We start from the raw sequence: 22,824 nt of genomic DNA, 5'->3' as shown, positions 1-22,824 counted from the left end.
TGGGTTCATAGTTACCTTGGTTTAGTTTAATCACTACTTCCAACATTAAAGCTAGCATACAGAATGAAAACTGTGGCATTCGGTCAGCAGGATGCTCAACAGCGAGTGGAAAAATGATTTCATAGAATGTACAATATCCAAGATTTGATTACAATCAGCATTTTCAAATATCCGACGGTATTTGCATCAATATTTAAGCATCAGTTAGTGCTGCTTGTGTGAACTATCAATAGTAGCTTAGGGTAATAGACTCCACACAGCCTCCCACCTCACACAACCCCCATTAGCCCGCAGGCCAGTGGTGGCTTAGTAGCTTAACGACACAGGTACAATTCTTTCTAAAAAAGAATGTGTTCAATTGGTCCTGCACACAACCCACAACTATTGCCTGGCAACAGGTAAAATAGCCTACGCAAGGGTGTGCAAGTGTGTTTTGAAACAAAAAGTTAGATGTGGCCTTTAACATCCAAAAAGAGCTACAGTGAAAAGCATGATGGGGAAATAGTAAGGCATTATGGGCCTTTTAAACACGGATCCTCTACTTTACATGCACGAGTAGCAGAATATGCTCTGGAAAATGTTACATCTCTAAATCTTTCTGGCGCCACTTCATGTTTTAACAGCTTAATGAGCTTGATAAATTGTACTAGAATTAAAATATTGGTATTTTTCATTTAGTACAGGTTGCAGTGTTAGTCTCTGAGGAAGTGGTGCAAGTAGCAAAGAGCACAGGAGACAAAGGCGGTTACAGGATAGAGGGACTTTAGAATATATTGAGGATATATGGGAACGAGTAGACGGCTGTTGCGGTAGACAGATATGGGATATACAGAAACCTAGTACACAGAGAATGTAACCTAAAAAACACACGCACTTACTATAGGCCTACTATACATATTCACTTATTAACAGCAGAGAATAGCAATGGAGTACTGTAGCCAGGGTAGACAGTTAGGGAGAGACCCTTTGTAAGACAGAAGGTGGAGCTGGAGCTGGGAGTATGGTTGTGGATCCTTCAAGGGATGGGGTCGTTTTGATATACGGGGGGAGCGGAAGACCATTGTATTGCATTGGAGAAAGGGAGGAGAATGTGCGGTTGAAGACAAAGGGAATTAAAAGATTGCAATTTTGTATTGAGACCTAACCAGCTTGGTGGAAGAGCTAGGAGGGGTGTAGAGGTGTGCGAGTAGAAAAAAGCAAGACTTTGTTAAGGAGGGTGGGGGACTGCTGGGCTAGGAGGGGGGAGAATGAAGTGCAAGCTGGAGCAGTAATCGAGTACAGAGTACAGAAGCAGATATTAGCTGTTTAGCTGAATGATGGCTGAAGTGGGGTTACATTTTACTGTTTTAGAAGACTGATTCACACAGCAGTGGCTCTAAAGAACCTGTTGTATTTTAAGCTAACCATCAAAGAGTACCCAAAGCTTGCAAGCAACTATGTCCATTTACAACGAGGTGAGGGGTGAGATAAGCATTGGGGGGCGGGGGGATATCATTTCTGTTTTCCTGGTGTCCAATGATGGATAGCTGTGAGCTAGTTGATGTTTTGAGATGAGGCCTGTTGCTGCTACTAAGGACAAGGTCTCCTTCACAGGTCGCACCCAGTGTAATGCAGTCAGCGGACCGGGAAGCTGCACCATACCCAAGCTCCACCAGCAGTTCTTATTCACCTCTGGGGCATTAGAAGTGGATCTGCAGCAGTCCTTGATAGAAGATCTTCACCGCCAACGGAAGTGCCACATCGCCAGAACCTCCCTTTCAGACTGTTCACCTTGCAAGGCCGCAAATATGACCTGTGGGAAGTTGAACCTGTTTGCAATGCTCAGTTGCCTTTCCGACGCAAAGTAAGTTTCCGTACTGAAGTCCTATCTTTAACATTGGCAGAGTCCGTATAGCATCAGGAACAAGAACACACCAGCCAATAAGAAGCTCGTCTGTCTCTCCCTTTAATTGCTTTAACGGGCTAAATTCTATGTTCAGTCTATAGAAGTCCAAATGTACAGTGTCAAAGGCATAGGAATGTATACCCAACAGTCACAGATAAACTAGGACTTTGTTCCTTCATGCTACAGAATGCTCCATGAGACTTTCCAAAGCTGCATTACACCTTTACCTACCTTTTATAAGATTTCATCTATTTCTCTAGGACCTGTGTGGAGGTATTCCTTTGTTCCTTTGTATTCATACCCACCTTGCTCTCCTCCCAAAAGTTAAACCTTAACTGATCAATCACAGTTACCAGTGAGTGAGACAAGAAAAGTATCAGCATACAGTGTTTGCCTTGGTTGGGAAGGTGATCTCACACCATAAACAAAGGCTTGTGTGAAATCTCCCTCCACACTTGTAATGTTTATTTATTAGGTCAGTCATGTTCAAACCATGAAATGTTAACTAAGTTTTGCAGCATCTGTGAGGGAAGAGTACTGCAGGACACCAGATGAAAGGATCTCCGACACCACTTCAGTATGGAATATTGTGGCCGAAACATTGCCTTTAATAGTTTGTATCCGATTACCATCTATTCCACTGTGTTCTTCGGTTCCCCTTGATTATCTCTAGCATGATTAAATAATTTGTATAACTGGAGAATCTACACTATCTGGAAAGCATTGGACACTTTGCACCATCTTTGATGGTTCAGCCTGAATTCGTCATTTGGAGTAGTAAATAAGAAGAATTAACAACGTGTCTCAGCTGTCACGCTTCAGATGCTTTCTCACTCACGTCACCTCACTCTTTCTGAAATGGATATTCTTCCCACCTTCTCTTCATAAATGCTCCCCTTCCATTTCCTTTGATCTAGTCTTTCCCTCCCTGTCCTCATCTGCTCATAACTTATGTTCTACCTTGGATTCTTTTCTTTCTTCCCTCACCAGATAACTGCTCTAGCTCATTCCTGTCATTATCAGATCTACAATAATCTTAGAATTCAACTGTTTACCTTTTCTGCTGCTAAAACCTAGTCTTACAATGGAATTTCCATATGTGGATTCCTATTCTTCTCTTATTGGTGTTCCAGCATATGCTTGTGCTCCTATCCAGTCTATTTTAATGTCCAATGCCCATCTGCTTTGTGTGCTTCCATCCCTATTCTCACACCTATTACTCTTTACTTCCTTTTTGGGCTAGTCTTCAGTTTAGTCTTTTGTGCATCCATGTGCTCCATCCATCCCCATCCGACCACCCATTCCATCTTTCGTTTCCTGTTTTGTATCGATCTATGTAGCTACTCTTACAATGTTCCCCTTACATGTTTCTTCCGACTGTTCCCCGTCCATGTGCGCAACCTTATTTCCATGTTTTGTATAGTGCATGTAAAGCCCTAAGTGTACCAGAGCTTTTTGCAGAAAAGCAAAAAAGATCCAGCTGCCTTATAATTAACATAAAAGGGTAGCCGTTAGAACCTTGAGACCCTTCCCAGCATACTATGCTGAAGCTCAGCTTGTTCCCTGGCACTTATTGCAGACAAAACGATGTCCTGTCCCGCACAGCCGCGGTTCCATGGGCACGATAACATGAACTGAGCTTCTGTACCTGGGACATCCTCCCAGACATCTACAGAAAGCGGGGAGGACAATCACGCACCAAAGGGTTCTTTCCTCGAACCCTCAATGTGAGGAAGCTGATGGCACTTGGCCTCACTATACAAGGAGGTTGTCATCTGGCAACATGGTGTTCTCGCAATGGTCCACTTAACCAAGGATGAGCTGCCATGCCATAGATACATTTTTTGAAGCCTTAAAGGTATTTCAATTGTTTTATTATGTTTAGTCTGTTTTCTTGGATGTAATTACTATATTTAACAAAGAGCCTTCTTTGTCTCTCTGGTAATGCTGAACGTCACCTGAATGCCATGACCAAAGAAGATGGACATTTTTTTTTTCCAGTGACGGTTATCAGGAGGGAGCAGACTGAAGTAAGGAGAGACTTCTATGAAGGGAGGAAAGCAAGTGCTAAGCAACGGCATGCCTCTACAGCATCGCCATCCTGGAGGGGCTGAGCTACGTTGAACTGGAGCACCAGCGGTGGCGTGATGGAAGGAAGAACCGCTAGCTGGGGACTGGACGGGGGGTGCCTTGATCGAGCAAGAGGCTCTGGTCAAGGAGAAAAAGACTACTGAAGGGCAGTGGTGGGCCTGGCACACAGCAACCGATGCCGAGTCCCAAGAGAGGAAAGGAATCAGAGGTCCTGAGCATCACTCAGCAATTGCGTTTCCCACCGAGAGCAGTACCAATATGGAAACAGACGCTATCAATTTGTGGAGGTGAGCAAGGCCTACGACTGCTGGTTTACTCGAATCCCGAAACCGATGCAAGTACGAGAAACAGACACACATGAACACACAGCCCCACTAAACTAGAGTGAAAAAGATACAAACACTGTAAATCAAGGCTAGAATAGCCAACAAGAATATCAAAGAACAAGTCCTACGCTGAAAGAGAGTGAAAGGAAGGTGAATGCTCTGCAGCACGCACACTGAAGTGCACAAGGCCACGTGAAGCTGCATTACCCCAAGTGGGCAGATCCCCCAAGATGTACTTGAGAAATAAAATATTTGCCACAGAGCCACAGCACTTTGGGAGTCCCAGCTCCACAAAGGTGAGAAAGAAAGAAGTGGCTTTTCAAATAATCCTGGAGTGAATGGAACTTAAATACAAGAGACCGTTTTCTTCATCAGAAGGGGACTGAAAACCACACAAAGATAATTATAATTTAACCCAAAGGATTCTATAAGAAGGCTGTGAAGACTATACCATTATATTCTAAAGGAACTTTGAGACTGAGAGCAAGTTGGCCCAGGCAGAAGCCCATTCCGAGCCTATTCTGCAAGCCTCCCCTTTTCATTGTAGTTGGGTGTTTTTAAAGTGGGCCAGTTAGTTGATGAGGATTTGGACAGAAGGGTTTATTTTGGACTTGACAACCAACCTTAGCTTTAGCCTTAGCTTTAGTTTTGTTAGGTAGGGAACTTTCCTCAGCGATGGGGCTAGTTAGGTTTTTTTAATTTTTATTTAAATAAGCAATGTTAACTATGATCCAAATGTACTACGAGTACCCCTCCTAGTTTGCCACATGTAATGTCAAAAGTGGGATGTAAGTCAGTTGATATAAACTGGGGACCCCGCCTCTTTACCAAGACTGTTGTGAAAGCCAAAGCCCCTACCATCCATTGGCTTTGATTTATATAGTATCGAAACCATCTCCATACACCCTAAGGAGAGACGCTTAATGGCAACAGGGCTAGATCTTTCCCCTCCACCTGGGGCCTATATTAGACTGGCAACTAAATCCAGACTAGCCTGCTGATAGGGCCCAAATGTTGCTGGCAAGGTAGTAGATCCGAGTTATAGGGAGGAGGTGAAGGTGATCCTCCATAACCTCAAAGAGGAGGAGGCCCTAGCCCAGGGAATCTTCGGGAAAGCCCTCACTCCAGTACCTCAGGAAATGGAAACCTTACTCGAAACTGAGAGGGGAATCAATAGGTTTCGGAGCAGCTGACCTCACTAGAGAGGAACCGGAGGTGAGAGAGGCAGAGCAGATTTTCCCAATCTTGCCTTCGCCGAAAGGAATGACCCAGACCTAGTGTCTGCTTTGGGAGGGTAACCCAGGAGGAACAAGGCCGTAGCCAACCTGGTCCCTTTTTCTTCCTGAAGTGATTACTAGACCATGTAGACGTGGCAAAGGAGGGGCTTCACCGGACACAACTGGTGGTTCCTCGCAGTCATCTACAGCTAGTGCTGGAGCTGGCATACTCCCATCTCATGGCCGCTCATCGGGGATAGGGAAGACTGAAATCCAGGAAATCTCCTGGTTCCACTGGCCTGGAGTGTTCGCAGATGTGAAGAACTAGGTTTCCACACGCAAAATCTGCCAGAAAACCACATCCACTCCAGTTCCCACAGCCCCATTACAACCACTTCCACAGTATTGCTGTGCCCTTTTCCAGAATAGCAATGGTTATAGTGGGCCCACTAGAATTGAGGAACAAATACATTTTAGAGATAATGGACTATGCCATCCACTATCCAAAGGGGTCTCTTCTCTGAAATAATAGGCAGATCCTAAAAAAACACCTTCCTTTTCTGTCGAGAGTAGGGTTCCCCAAGGAAATCCCCATGGATCAGGGTACTACTTTTATGTCAAAGATCATGAACGACATAAAAGAGATGCTACAAATCAAAACCCTCAGGACCTAAGTCTATCATCCCCAAATGGATGGCCTTGTTGAGAGGTTTAAACAAACCCTGAAAAGGATTCTCCATAAGTGGTAGAGGAGGATGGTAGTAATTGTAATGTTATGATTCAATCAGCTCTATTGGCAGTTAGAAAAACCCATTGGGCTTCTCTAGGCTATTCGCCTTTAGAATTACTATACCGGCGAGAACCTTGAGATCTACTAGATCTGTTGAAAGAGACCTGGGAGGAAAGAGAAGCAGCCATCCTATCCAGTTCCCGGGCACCCCAGAAGTAAAAATCCCTTATGAATGCTGTAAGGGAAATTGTCAAACATCTAAATAGGGCACAAACATCAAAAAATCCCTACATTATAGACGAATGGTAGCCAAATATTTTTCCATTGAGGAATCTGTCCTAGTTCTCCTACCCACCTCGGAGAACTAGACGATATTCAAATGGTACGGTTCCTACAACATTCTTGAAAAAAAAAAAATGGTCCATATAACTATGTAGTGGCCCAACCAGACAGGCAGAAAACCCACATTTATGATATAAACCTACTGAGAGTTGAAGGAGACTAATGACTATAGCCACCCTCCTTATAGACACCGACCAACAGCTAATCCCTAACCATCTACCACTCTCCCAACAGAAAGACCTTTGCAACCTTTAAGACCAATTTTCAGAGGTCAATTCTGAGCAACCCTGTATAGTGCTGAATTTCTTTGATTATATCCGCACCCCAGCCAGGCAAACAGTGAATCTAAAACCTTTGCGGATCCTGGAGGCAAGGAGGAAAATTATCGAGACTGAACTCCATGAAATGCTCAAGGCCAATATCATTGTGACCTCAGAGAGTCCTTCGTCTTCCCCCATTTTGTTGGTAGCCAAACCGGACAAATCTTGGAGATTTCGCATATATTTTAAGAAATTAAATGGCATCTCCACGTTTGAGAATTACCCTACGCCCAGAATTAATGAGCTCATTGAGAAGCTAGGATCGTCCAACTACATCTCCACTCTAGACCTACCGAAAGGTTACTGGTTGGTGCCCCTAACCATGTATTCATTAAAAGATCCTTCTTTGTTTTGACTGGCTTCATGTAATGGTGAACGTCGCTTGAATGCCATGCTCAAGGAAGACCGACGCTTTTTGTTACAATGATGTGTATAAGGAGAGTAAGGACTGTGAATGGAGGAGAGACTCCTACAGAGGGAGGAGAGCAAGTGGTATGCAGAGACGAGCCTTTGTAGCATTGACATCCTGGAAGGGGGGAGCCACGTCGAGCTGCAGAGCCATCTGTGTCGTGAGGGAAGCAAGACCTGCTAGCCGGAGGCTTGATGACAGTGCCTTGTTTGAGCAAGAGGCTCTGGTTAAGGAGAAAGACGATGCGAAGATAACCGCATTCGAGTGGTGTAACCGCTGAAGGGCAGTGGTGGGCCTGGTACCCAGCAACAGATGCCGAGACCAGAGAGAAAAGGAGCCCAAGGTCCCAAGCTCCACTCGGCAAGTGCCTTTCCCTCCGAGGGAGGCACCGACAGGGAAACAGATGCTACCAACATGTGGATGTGAGCAAGGTTTAGGACTGCTGGTTTCCACAAATAACGAAACCAACGCAGGCAGGAGAAAGAGAATGTAACAGCACACGGCCCCACTAAACCAGAGTGACGTATCGAGGGAATTCATCCCTTCTCCCCCACGAGAAGCCCCCCGCCTCCTTGTGAGGCCAGGGAAGAGAGTAGCTTCACAACACCCTCCACCAGGGGGCAAGTAGGATCTCAACAGAAAATCCCATTTAACTAAGGCAAGTAAGAGAGCGATGTGAAGAGAGCCTGTAGCCGACTGAGAGGGAAAGACATGGAGGTAACACTGGGGAAGGGCCACAGCTACATAGTACCTGAGAGGGGAAGAGATTGAAGTTGCGAAAGCCCAAAAGTGGTTAAACTGCTCGAGCACCAAAACTCGAGAGCTGGATGCGCAGCATCCTGTCAGTTGGAGGGAGCAAGAAATGACGAGTGGTGGGCATGACCACGAGGATCGCGTGGTGGACCGGTGGTCCCAGAAACTCCTTTGAAACTACTATGCGATTGGAACCACGTAACATCCCAGTATCTGAAATACTGGACGGCCATCACAAAGGAAGATTCGTAGTATAACGCACTGAAGTAATAAAGGAAGCTGGGCAGGCAAAGAGAATCTGTCCTGAATAAAACGAAAACCTCAGTGACATTATCCCTATGTTAGATAACCGGGAAAACTGGGAGACCCAAGAGGGAGACAGGAATCATTATAGGACTACACATATTCGTCCCAGTCAAGATAATGAGAAGATACTATTGCAAGCCAGAAAATCGGATGAGAATATTTATGCCAGTACTTGTCCCAGTGAAGACAATAGAAGTAGAAGATTGAAAGCACAAGCAAATGAGAATCTTTATGGGAGTATTTATATTTGTCTCAGTCAAGTTAAAATGTCTAATTAAGAAAGAAAGTAAAGATAAGAAAAACCTGAGGAAAAGGACAAACTGATCTATATGTTCAAAGACCGAGAAAATAAAGAGAAGGTATCTTGTGAATTACATAGAAAGGAAAGTAATCTCAAGAGAGTCAAAGGTTGGATAGCATTACCCTGGGAAAAAATAACAACTTTGTAGTAAACATATAGAGGTGCAAAACAGACAAACGGAAACCCTTAACAAGAGAGAATAAATCAGAATAAGGTTGAAAGAATCAAATTTTGAGAAGAAAAAATCATAACAGCACTGAATGAACTAGTGTAAAGTCACAAGAGACTTTGAAAATGACCTATTGAACAGACGTTTGTGAGAAACAAAACCCCAGGAGAAGGGAGTCATTGCCAGTCTTTAGTTGTTAAAATAGTGGTAGGGTTAGTTAGGACTGAGGACAGATTCTTTTGAAGACATTCACAGACTGTTGAGCACTTTAGCTAGTTTTGTTAGGCAGGGAACACCCCATAGAAATAGGGAGGGATATGCATTATCCTTTTAATACATACATACTTGAAATGTCTTATAAAAACAAGAGCCTGTTTTCCTCATCAAGGGGAGATGGAAACCCACACAGAAGATTATAATTTTAGCCAGGCTTACCAAGTTTGTGAAGACGATATCAGGTAATAATGTCCCCATACATAATGTCACCATTGGCAACATTATATATGGTGACATTGTGTTATGTTCAATGTAATAATGTCTCTGCAAAAACAGTGCCATTTTTGTTAGGAGACATTTTGCGGGAACATTATTACACGGAACCGTGAAGACTATACCATTATATTCTAAGGGAACTTTGAGATTACAAGGGGGGCAGGTAGAAGGCCATTCCAAGGCTATTGTGCAAGCCTCCCTTTTTCCTTTTAGTTAGGTGTTTTCTAAAGTAGTCGGGCCAGTTAGTTGCTGAGGATTCAGACAGAAGACTTTATTTTGAACTTGACGAGCACCCTTTGCTTTAGTTTCATTAAACTTCCCTCAGAGATATGGCTAGTTAGGCATTTTTGTTTTTTTATTAAAATAAAAATGTTAACTATGACCCTTCTGGTTCACCACACCTCATACACTACAGGTAAAGGACATTCTGTTTGTGAATCAGAGAGAGTATTTGGGAGGTACTCATTCATCCTTAGTAATAGTCGCCTATTCTCTACAGCTTGGGGACTTGTATATGATCCATCCATACGGGGCATGCCAAGTAGCATTCATGTATTCTGAGATCTCCCTACCAAGTGTTTCTTTCCTGAGTGGATTAGAGCCTAGTGAGTTTTGAGCGTGCCTCATTCTGGTTCCCAAGAGTATGGCCTTGCCAAACGCCATCGCCGACCGCAGCAAACCATTACATTACAGTATAAAGTTAGACACAATTTAGGTACATTGAAAATAACAGATGCTGAATGTGAGGACAACTCAAGAGGCACAGGGTCAGTAGTGCTCTGTTTTCCTAGGAAGATGAAAAGCAATACAATTTAAAGGTTGAAAGGAAAATTTATGTGGAAGAAAAAGAGTGGCTTTAGTTTTTAGGCTGAATAGAAACAAGTTACACTTGGACTTTCAACAATGTCGACCTAAATAGACCATTTTCTTTTCATCGAACTGATGTTAACAGTGCTTCAAAACAAAATTTAGAAACAGAAGTATCTCTATTAATATTGAACAAAAACATAAATGTACTGTTTCTGTATTAAGATGCAGATGAATTTTATTGCAGTCCTAAGACTCACCACATCGGTGTAGGTTTCATTTGCCGGCTTCCATTCCCCACCTGGGTACCTGCTTTCATTCTGATAAACTTCATCTGTAAACTCACTGTGCCCAGCATCGGCTTCTGTCAGCAAGCTGGAGAAAATAAAACACAGCCCAATCTATGAATATTTTCACATGGCGATCATATGTTTTGACAATGTTGAGCCATGGTAATGCAGCGCACTATCGATGACAATTTCATTTCAAGATGGTGCACCAAACAGTGCTTTTCTGCACGTTCTGCAATACACCACATGCTTTACAGAGAAATGCAGAAGAAAGAAAAACAAGAAATGTGCACTGGTGCTGACACTTTCTGGTTCGGTTTTTATACACTGTGTTAAGTAACAATATGTTGAAGTCCATCCAAAGTGCAAGTGAATTGTTAATATTTCTGTAAAAAATATTTTAAGATCAATGATTATTAGAAATTCTGCCCATATTAGCAAAACAAAGTTATCGGAAGGGAAAAATAAGATAATTTCATTTGTATACTCATGAATTACTGGTGAACTTTAAACACAGTAAACCCCAAAACTAACCTGAAATTCATACTGATATACAGACCACCAACCTACGATGCGACTTTCATAGACGCATTCACGGAAGCACTCACCATCCTAGCCATCAAGTACAATCATCTGATCAAACACCCAACTAGCAGCCATGAACCTACAACAACTAGTCAAAGGCGCAACACACTCAGCAAGGCACACACTTGACGCAATCTTTGCCAACAAGGATCTCATCACCACGGCACCCCAATTAAAATCCTCTGGGGCGACCACCTCATCATTCCATTCATAATCACAGCCGCTCCAACAAAAAAGCAACAAGAAAAACCACTGATCATGATGAAAAGAAACTGGAGAACCATAAAAAACTACAACCTAACCAATCTCCTAGAACTCAGCAAACCACAAGCATCAACCAAGGAAGAAGCAGACCTAGACAGAAAAGTTACCCTGCTCCACACCTGGATCGCAACAACTCTAGACAACATCACCAAAGAAAAGCCCTTCACCCCATCACGTAAGAAAACAGCAAAATGTTACACCCCACTACTCAACGCCATAAAAAGAAAAAAAACGTAAACTAGAATCTGAATGGAGGACCAACACCACCACTGCAAACAAATTAAACTTCCTGCACAGACCCGCTCATATAAAAAGGAAATACAAAAAGCGAAGAGGAAACATTACGACAACCGAATCTACAGAGCACCAAACGCACAAAAAGAACTCTTCAAAATCATAAACGAAATAAAAAACCCACCAGGCTGCAACATCACACCAATTCCATCAATGAAACTTTGCGAGGACCTAGGAGACCACTTCAAAAACAAAATAACCTCCATCCAACACACCATACAAAACAGACCAAGCAATCACAGCTCAAACCCCAGCGACATCGACGAGAAACACCCAAACAAGCTACAAAGTTTTCAGAAATATCAGTTGAGGCTTTCATCAAACTTGTAAACCAAAGCAACAAATCAGGCTCTCCTGAAGACCCTTGCCGCCCAGACATATACAAAACAATTCTCAAACAAGGAACCCCCATGGAATACCACAGGAATCTCCTCAACCTCTCAATCTCAACAGGCCATCAAATCAGCGTACCTCAAGCTGCTACTCAAAGATACAACAGGAAACGTAGAGGACTTATCCAACTACAGACCCATCTCCAATATACCCTACATAGCCAAATTGCTAGAAACGTACGTCTACAAAATAACCCAAAAATTCATAGAAGAGCACTGCCTACTAGACCAGCCACAAGTTGGTTTCAGACCAACGAGAGGAACAGAATCAGCTCTCAATATGGGACGACCTAAAAACGAACACAGACTCAGACAGCAGCACTGCCCTGATTCTTCTTGATCTGTCCACAGCTTTCGACACTGTCAACCATGACATCCTCATAAAGAGATTAGAAGGACTAGGGATAACAGACACCGCCCTACTATGGATCAAATCCTTCCTAACAAACAGAACCGAAACCGTATGGATGAAACCTTTTAAATCTAAACCTAGAGACTCCACGTACGGAGTACCACAAGGATCATCCTTCTCGCCGCTTCTATTCAACATCTACATGTACCTGTTAATCAAACTCATCAAAAAACACGGCCTCACATGCTACAACTATGCCAATGATACTCAAATAATCTTCAACATACAAGACACCCGAGAAGAAAACACTACGCTAGAGAATGGCCTTCATGAGATATTCAACTGGATGAACCTCAACCACCTCAAAATCAACCCAGGCAAAACCGATAATGATCGTTTCAAAAAAGGGAGGAGACATCAGCTACATCCCCTGGCCAAGAGAGCTCGGCACCACACCAGAACCATCATCAACTGTAAAAAACCTAGGGGTCCTGATGGATAACAACCTCACTCTAGAGCCACAAGTAAAAACTCTACTCAAGAAATGTTTCTTCCTCCTGCGAGCAGCAAAAAGGATCCTACCGTTCCTGTCGTTCGCCAACAAAACACTTACCATCATCGCTCTGATCATGTTCAGAGTAGACTACGCCAATAGCCTATACCTGGGCATGCCCGAACGGCTTCTAAAAAAACTACAACGCATACAAAATGCAGCAGCCAGACTCCTCCTCAAGGTACCCAGAAGAGAACAAATCACACCCACGCTAAAAATACTACACTGGCTACCATTAAAACAGTGAATAAAGTCCATGTGCATCACACACAGAGCAATACACAAATAAGGCGCAGAATTCCTTAGCGATAAACTACGCCTACATCAACCGACAAGAACACTGAGATCAAGCACCGACAACCGCCTGGAACCAAAACCCTATAACAGAAAAAAACTCGGAGGATCCTTTTTCTCTCACCAGGCACTGAACACCTGGAATGACCTAAGAATATACAGAACACAACAAACCACCTAGCATTAAGGGAACTCCTAAAATCAGGGCTCTTCACAGCGTAACCACAACAGTGACGCACTAGAATGCCCACCCCATTAAAACAACAACGAAAATAACACCAACCTCGGCCACTCTCAAATGGACAAACACTGAACCCAAAGAAACGACTACACGACAGACCATAAGATATCACAGCAAATAGCCACAAAAGGAGACCCCCAGAGACTGATCACATACTCAGACGAAAGCCTAAAGGTCTCACCCACTCCCCGGATGTACCATATCCAAACCAGCAGACGCATTTAGATAGAAAGTTTGAGAGGAGTCCGCTACACCAGCCCCCGCACCCAAGGAGGAGAATAGACACCAACCCACATTAATCAATCCTTCAGCATTAGAACACCTACAGAGCTAGCCAGAATAGAACGGCGAGGAGCAATCGTAACACTTACAAAGTTAGAACAGCACAGGGAGCGCCCCACACAAACCAAACCCTGCCAGGCGTAGCCCTTTGCCCACCCCGATGAAATTGGGAGGATTGGCGAGTGACACACTCGGACAGATTTACAAACTCCTGTTAACCTTCATACAACTAACGAAAAGCTCAGCATTTCTCACACAACCATTTCTCGCACAACAACCCGCACGCACTTCACAACACCGAAACACATAAGCAACACCAACAGCACACAAGGACTGACATCGATCCAATACTCACACCAAAGCTCAGGACCCGGTGTATACCGAGTTGAAGCTGTCAACAGAACACCACTCCTCTCACTATCCTACTCCCGCTTCACCTACTAACCCATCCACCTTCTCATTTGCAGATCCGCCAGAGCGCCTGGGGACCAACTCCGTTGGTGACGGTGCGCGGTACAAATACCTTTAACATGTTCCTTAACCATGTGTGCCATGCCATGTTCCAATGGTTGCCATCAAAAGGATAACAAGAATGTCACCTACTACGAAGGGACTGAAAATGGACATTATAATGGGAGGGATTTTAAAGGAGTATACTTACTGGGGTGGTCACAGGTCTACTCTCCTAATCATTCTGTTGCTCTTCCATACCCAGTTTGAGAATAAATGGCCGAACATAGCAGGGTTCTGGAATCTTTGGCTTGTCAGATGTTTAGCACTTTACGTCTCATCAGCCGTAGCCAGGATGGTCAAAGGTGAAGGATCATGAGTTCTAGTCCAAAATGTCTGGAGGACCGCAGGTTGCGGAGACGTCCCCCACGCCCTGCCCCGATGATCTGGTGAATCTCCATCAGGTATATACCGTGTAGGTGTAGGTGTAAAACTGTAATGCAATCATGTAGCACGAATAGAATGTTGGCCAGAAGCAAATCGCATCATGTGATAAACATTGCAAACCATGAAACCTGAATGTAACCATTGGGAATCCATTTTGTAATTGTCTGCCATTTTGTACTGTAAACGCTTTTGCAAATATATATTCTGTGCTTCATTTCTACGATGCGGTGCGAGGCCGCAGCTTGAACTTTGAATGCTAACATAGGCAGGAATGTGAAACCCTGCAGAAACACATTGGGCCTCATTACGAGTTTGGAGGTAGCCATGGTGCTGTTAGCGCCATGGCTGCCTCCAAACTCGGGCCCGGGTTCCTTGAATGAGGAATTACCAGGCCATTCCAACCTTGGAGGACCCGGTAATTCTTCAATCAAAATACCCATCCCCATTCCCATTTGAGCCCCCATAGGGCTCAATGGGAATGGGGAGGGAGCTAATAACGGGCCCCGTTATTAGCTCCCTGGTCCTTTAGCGGCTCCGGATAAGGGACCTCATAATGCGGCGGTAAGGGGTTAACGGCACCGCCATCCCTACCGGCACCATTAACCCCTTACCGCCAACCTAGTAATGATGCCCATTGTTTTCCTTATTCTATATAAAGCCTTGAAGCTGTACATAAGCATCGACTAATCCGCAAACCAGGTGCCAGCCTGTCTTCCAAACGCTGTTGTAGAAGGCAGTTAAATAAGAATTATATGCGACTAAATGTGCTCCTCCATGAAAGACAGTATTTTCTCTACTTCAGAACTGTCTGACCCTTAGCCTACGAATGTAGCGAATAGATGACTTTAGTTGGAAAGCAATGAATGTCCCCGTGCTGGAAGAGGATATCCTTCCCGTGCCAGTGCCCCATGTTCCCCAAAACAGTAAGCTGTCTCTACAGTCTTGACTAGAAATACTGAATGTTCAAACTGAATGAAGTACGTACATGACTTGTCAATTACTGAACCCTAGCTTAGATGTCATGTATATGGGTGGACCGAATAATGCTGTACAATGATGACGTATTATATTATATATTATATATTACTGCTTTATTGATGCTCTCACACTCTCCTCTCACAGTGGTGTAGAGACCCAGTCGGCTGAAATAAACCAGACTTGTTTGGGAAAACGAACCTCACGACTGGCGTGTCATTAGTATATGGTTATTGTGCCTTTATTCCATACATGGTATTACAGAAGAATGGTATAAGACAAAAGATTGAAAAGGGAGCAATGTTTGGTCAAACAAAAAAGTCTTGAGAGCAATGCTGGCAGAAGGCATATGGGGATGCCCATATGGATATTAAGACATTTTCCTGAATGGGACTGCCATTAACTAAGCCATTACAGGGTTTCTCCACACCTTATGGTTTAATGTGCCGCTACACATACTTGGAAGAAGCCATAGAATATATAAACTGGGAGTGATGGCAAATATTGTTTTTGGTTTAAGATGCCTTCAAGTCTTGCCCTGTTGACCAACTCACGTCCTTGCTTCCATCGCCAGATAATTATGGAGGATACCCAGATGATGTATGCATGTGTGTGTGGTGGGAGATAGAGTTTGCATTTTCTCAGCTAGCATAGAACCTTGGAAATAAGCATCTGTTTAACTGTTTAAATTATATTTATGACTGTTGAAAACGGACCACCTCAACAGCAGAATCTGAGGCACTCTAATATAACTACCAAATTGATGCCTTCCTCAACTCATGGCATTTACACTGACAAGGAGGAGCATGTGAGCCCTAACTAGTCTCTCAGGAAACAGTCTCAATGTACAACAAACCATGCCAGGGATGTAGATTCTGGTCATTCTGCAGAACACAGCAGAACACACTGTGGGGCTCACATGCAAATACAGCAAGGAGTTCAGACAACAACACAAAAACAACAACAAAAAAATAGCCAAACCTGACAAAGCCAGGCTGACATCAGTGAGCTATTACCACTTCCACTATACCCCAGTAGAACCATATGTTGGAGGAAAGGCAGCATTTTGGGGCACTGAATAGGTCTTGAATTATTTTTTGTGGCTTGTACTTTCTTTTTATCTATTTAGTGCTTTCACAAAAGTGCTTTACAAAGTTCTTTAGCTACATTATAATAAAATTAGGCAGAATGATCAACAATCAAGAATGATTAGAAGAAAGAGAAAGAAGGAGATGTGTTTTGAATTGGGAACAGAAAATATGATAGTAGAAGATGCACAGATAGAGAGTGGGAGAGCATTCCAATGCTTGGATGCAAGATATGTGAAAGAATGGAATTGATAAGAAGCACAAGTTGGTTTGATAATGACAAGAAGAAACAAACAGAATGAAGAGAGCGAGGAGGAGAGTAAAAAGAAACAAGCGAACAGAGATAGGAAGGAGCAACAGCATAAAGAGCAGTATAGACACAAAGGAAATTAAAAATAAGAGATCAAAAGAAAGTAAAGAGGCAGAGCGAAGGGAAGGAGTAAAAGAAGACCGAAAAGGAAGCTGGAAAAGATGACGAATGGCAGAATTAAAGACGGAGCATAAAGGAGTAAGTTGAGACTTGGGAAGACCTAATAAGAGAACTTAACAATAGTTAAAGTGAGAAAAGAAAAGAATAAATAAGGAGCTTGGTAGCCTAAAATGATAGAAGAGGACGAGCACGCCGAAGATTGTAAAAATTGAAACGTGCACAGTGAGCGCTATTGGAAATATGTAGAGAAAAAAGAGGGGTCAAAAATGACACCAAAATTTCGAGCAGAGGGAGAGAAAGGGAGAACTGATGGCAGATAAAGATGACCGGAAGGAGAAACAGGGGAAGGTGAGTAAAAAGGAAAGAAAAGAACCTCCATTTTAGAAGGGTTCAAATGAAGAAACCATGAGGCCATCCAATACTTAACAGCAAGTAGGCAAGAACAGACCGTGTCATGAAGTGAAGGCGAAAATAAGGAAAGAGAAGGAGATTAAATGAAGTAGTAAGATCAGATAAAGGAATAGTACAAAGAAAAACGAAAAGAGCACCAAGAACAGAACCTTGAGGTACACGAGAGAGAAGTGGATGAGACGAGGAAGACTGGAGACCCCTGGAAAAAGATATGTGCAGTTAGAGAGATAGGAATTAAACCACCTGAGCATAGTCCCAGATAAATCAAGAGTTGAAAGAGAAGAGTAAAATAGAGTGATCAACAGTATCAAAAGCAGCAGAGCGATTCAAAAGAACAATAAAGGATAGCTTATTGTGTCTAGCAGATCGAAAGGAATTAGAAACAAGAAGTAAAGAAGTTTCAGTAGAATGGGCAGGACGGAAACCAGATTGCAAAGGCGGTAGATGAAGAAAAGAAGAAACTTGAGTCTATACAACTCGTTCCATTAGTTTAGATAGAAAAAGAAGCAGAGATGACAAAGTAGATGGAAGAGCAGGATCTAAAGAAGGTTTCTTAAGGAATGATAGCATGTTTAAAAGAAGAGGGAAAAGAGCCTGATGCAAGTGGGCAATTAATAAAGATAAGAAATCAAAGGAGGATAAATGGAAGGAATCAGAGCGGAAGGGTTAGGATCCAGCAGAGATGCAGTAGGGTGAGCCCTGGTCAAGAATAGAAAAGTGTCAGAATCAGAAAGCTGTGTGAAAGAATAAAATGAAGGAAAAATATCATGAAGCGAAGGAGAGGGAGGAGGGAGGCGAAGTAGAAGAAAAGGTTGATCGAAGAGAAGTCACTTTAGAAGTGAATAAATCAGCAAAATCTGCAGCCAAGAGGGAAGAGAAGCGTCAGGGGGACGAGTAGAGAGGATGGAGGTTAGTAATTGAAAAAGATATTGAGGATGATGAGAAAGAGTAAGGGAATAAAGTACTTTTTTTAGCAGCTAGAATAGAAGAGTCATAGGATGAATGAAGAGAAGATAAAGTCAAAAGATCATCAGAAGCATAAGACTGCTACCAATGACGTTCAGCTTTATGCAAGGCTGAACGAAGTGCAGGAGAGCGCCACGGTTGAGAAGGTTTTTTGGAGGGAGAAAATGGATGGAGTAGATCCAGTGTGGAACGTAGAGCTGAATCAAGCCGAGTAGCAGCAGAATCCAGAGAAAGACAAGGAAATCGACAGAGAAGGAAGTATAGAAGATAGGGAGGAGATAAATGTGGTAGCATAAAGAACGAAGACCATGACAAGACAGGTAGAAGGCAAACAGTAAAAATGAGAATTGGGTAAAAGAGGATAGGCTGAAAGTAGAAAATGATTTGATAGATAAGTAGGCTAGGCGACCACAGGAGTCTCAGGAGAAGAAGAGGCAAAGATTAAGTGATGAGCCCGAAATATGGGAGGGAGGAATAGAGATCTGAGCTAGATGGAATGAATTAAGAAAGGGACATAACAGCAAGGAAGAGTGTAGTAGAAAGGTGAAGATTGGAATAACCAAGAAGCACAAAAGGGGACGTGAGTGGAAGAGTAGAAATAAGAATCTAGATCAGCTAAGAAAGATGAAAGAGGATCCGGGGGACGATAAAGAAGGATACGAAAACTGGACAAAACGATATTCAAATGAAGAAAAAGAAGCAAGTGAGATTGGTGGGACAAGAGACCATGATTAATGAAAGAATGCAAGTACCACCTCCTTTACCATGATTATTTCGAGGGGTATGGGAGAAACTAGTGGAAAAGTGAAAAAAGAGGAAGGAGTATATCCTACTAGGAGAAATCCAGGTTTCAGTTAAGCAAAGGATTTGAAAAAAAGAATGTAAGAAAGTACCCAGGACAGAAGTGGACTTCCGACATGCAGAGCGAACCAATAGAAAGACATTAAATGAGTAGTAGACATAGGGGGATAACATAAGTTGGAAAAATTACAAGGGCGTTAAGAAGAGGAGTGGGTAGTCCGGGCGACAATGAACAGGTATGCATTGTGGCATACTAAGTGAGACACAATAAACAGCACAGCATAAAGTAACCAGAACATAAAATGAAAAAAGGCCATAGCTGATGGCAAGCAGCAGTGATGCTAAATGAACCGGCAGCTCACGTGAGCTAACAGGAGCAAACAGGAGCACCCTTTAATGTGGACACCCATGGGCGAGGACGCCCCAGACTGTTGGTGATATAGGGTCAGGCACTTGATCCTTCAAGTGACCCAAACGTCAGAAGGTCCAAGGATGTTAATGGCAGGGCCAGTCAGGTCAGGCAGAGCACGATGGGTTAGGAAAAGGACCCAGTTGGTGGTGCAAGACTGGTCCATAAACTGATATCAAGGCTCTCAACCGGTGGTTCTGAAACATTCCATTGTTTGAACTAAAGTGAATGTTAAAATACTGTTAACGCCTATGAGGCTCTGGCATCTGTGAAAGTCAGGAATGAACGCCCTGAATCTTATAAAGGTCTGGAGAGTGCTTTGGGAATTACTACAACCAATCAAGGACCCTTCTGCTATTTGCCAGTGAGGCGTTCGCAGTCTGCAGGCCACAAAGGGGCACTTAACAATTGTTCATTTTGTCAAGTGTGTCATTGATGAACTGCAGTGTGGCTGTTTGATGCAAATGGCCATTAAACAAAATCCGTCATTCTAAACCAGAAAACTTTTTAGTTGAAAATAAATAAATTTTCTAAAAAAGGTAGCTGTGTTGGATAGACTGTTTTTTGATAAGAGGAGTTACTTGTCTTACTTGGCGTCTGCAAGGATCTTGTAGGAGAGATGGAGTTGAAAAACGGACCCAGCAAGAACATAACAGGAGTACTTCTAAAGCGTACCGTAACTCCGAGGTGTTCACTGTCCAAGCAATAGTCTGATAATTGATGTTCATTGCCACCCAACTCAATAGTACTGCAGGGCCACAAGAGTGTTTTGACCAATCAGTCTGCAAACTGTCTACAAAATAGATGGCTGACCACACAGAAATGAGGTATTGCAGCAGGGCGTCAAACAGAAGTGGAGTGTGAATGCTGAAGGCTGAAGCATATTTTAGGGTGGGAGGAGATTCAGAGCCCTGGTGTTTTTAATTTTGTAATATAAAGTCAGCACATTTTTTAATCCCTTTCTGTGAGCAGAGGGATCCTTGTATGGGGTGGGGCAACTAGCTTTAATCTGTATCCTTGGATTATAAGAGTCTAATTTGGGTCTCAAAGAAGGGCGCTTTTGTTGATTTATCGGCAGTGTCCTTACTCAAATACACGCCCATGTAATATGTACCTCTTTAATCACCCCTGGTTGAGTGCAGTTTATTTGCCAGAGTTGAGAGCTTGTGAATACCAGTAGGTGTTGGGTGGCCGCATTTTGTTTGTGTAGGGATGGAAATCAAACTCATTCATTACTTTGCTTATATTTTTAAGCAGTAGATGCATGTTACTTCCTTATGGGGATGCTGTCTGGCTTCAATCTGACTGCACTTTTATGGCGCGATTGTGGAAACAGTTTTTCAAAAAGGAGTGACTGGATTGATGAATATCAAACTAGACAAAACAAGAGAAAGTGCAATTTCCTGGTAACCCTCAAGAACGGTCGTTCACTTGGAGGTTTTGCATCTCTATTTACAAATGTTCCATGGACAGTGGAGTAACTCTGCTGAAAATGTTGGGGGAGACAGGACATCTGAACAAAAAGGTGCCCCGCCAAATGAATGGGGTCAAAATGATGTGCCATGAAAGTTGGGGGGGAGGGGACAAACACCCATGTCCCCCCCCTAAAATTACACCCGTGGACGTTTTCAGCGGTTTGGCTTGTGTGCTGGCTTTTGGAGCAAGGTTTCTGGGTCAGCTCCGGCCCCAGACTTCGGAGTAGACCACTCCCAGGCAGACTTTGCAAGGGCTCAGATACTTTGGAAGTTTGGACCAGTTGTGCACTCAATATTTAATGAAAGAATAGCGGCTTTGTTTTTTGAGATTTATGCAGCACTTTTGCCAAAGCGCTGTAGACAGAAATCATCAATGGTGCAGCACATGATGAGCAATGAAAAACAATTCTTTATTTAGGACAGCAGAGAAAGAAGATGGGATGAAAAGAGAAGGACAGGTACAAACAATGACAGGAAGAGAGTAGGCCAAGAGAGGTAGACTGATTAACAGGACGCCTAAATAAATAGAGCAGCAATACTAGTGCACCAAACCCAGGTACCTACGGACAGGCAGCGCCTGGAGAGAGAATGAAGAGGAAGCGGTCACATCCAGGAGGACTAGCCCAGCCATGCACAAACAAGCAAGGGATTTGCTGCCCTTAAAGCAGATGGCCTTTGAGATGGTTGCCCACGGAGAGGACGCCCCAGCAGAATTGGTAATTAGAGCTTTGGCTGATCCCCTCACAGAGGGGGTGTCTTAATTACGGAAAACTTTTTTGTGTATACAATAACAATTGGGTGTGCAGGGGACGGGAGAGTTCCACAAGATTTTGGACATGTTTTTACAGCAGCTCACAGAGGGGGGACGAAATGAGTTGGGGGCCTGGAGGCCGTGGATAACCACGCAGATCCCCGGGCGGTAGCGGGCAGTTTACAGGTAGTTCCAGGTGCGAGCTAGCAAGCCAGGTTTCAATTTGTGGCAGATGACAGAAATTGGGCCCTGGCCTCCTCACCTCACAGATTTAACACTGGTGTCATCTGATCACCGGAGTCTCACTGGCCGAGCAGCTCACAAAAGTGGGGGGTGGAGAAGTTGGAGGTTGCTGCTGACAATGAAGAGTCTGGTTGGAATTGGGTAGCTTACAGGTGAGAGCCAGCAAGTGACACCTCATGTTTTCTGGCAGAAAGCAATTTGTAATTGTAAATGATGGTATGGTAATGTTTATTTGTATTGCGCATATACACAGGCAAGTGTTTCAAAGCGCTCAAAGAAGGAAGGAACATGGGGAAAAACAACAGTCGCTCAGAGCCCTTGAATTTCTGAGATGATAACAGTGTGCACAGGCAGATTAAGTGAATATTATCCATTTAACAGTTTAGAAACAGCAAAGAGGCTGGCCGGCGATTCTGCGGTTTATTCAGGTGCACATTAAGGGGTTAAGACAAGGGAGAACAGACAGAACGATCTTCAGGCAGGTCTGTATACAGATTGTGCCTGTGCAGGAGGACAAGGGAGGAGCAGGGGACCAAGTGCGTCCAGTCAGTAGAGACTGGTGAAGTGCGGAGAGAGAAGCTCTCAAGTTTTTATTACAAGTGCCTTGGGGTCTAGGGCCTTGTGGCAAGTGCTGAAAAAGACTGGCAGGGGTGCCTGGGACCTGTGCGACTCTGAGGTACACC

The 22,824-nt window shown here is 43.5% G+C and overlaps 1 protein-coding gene across 1 annotated transcript in view; it reads right to left on the bottom strand.

Annotated features, from left to right (window-relative positions):
* The window catches only part of MYOF (myoferlin), a 1,388,224-nt gene that overhangs the window by 652,796 nt on the left and 712,604 nt on the right, over positions 1–22,824 (bottom strand). Inside the window, exon 26 of the mRNA XM_069611360.1 lies at positions 10,409–10,523. Within this exon, the coding sequence (XP_069467461.1) occupies positions 10,409–10,523 (115 nt within the window). The remainder of the gene's footprint in view (positions 1–10,408; positions 10,524–22,824) is intronic.

The sequence above is a fragment of the Ambystoma mexicanum genome, chromosome 8 (assembly GCF_040938575.1).
Source record: "Ambystoma mexicanum isolate Mex_15411 chromosome 8, UKY_AmexF1_1, whole genome shotgun sequence".
Taxonomy (NCBI): domain Eukaryota; kingdom Metazoa; phylum Chordata; class Amphibia; order Caudata; family Ambystomatidae; genus Ambystoma; species Ambystoma mexicanum.
This window is presented reverse-complemented; position numbering and strand designations above follow the sequence as displayed.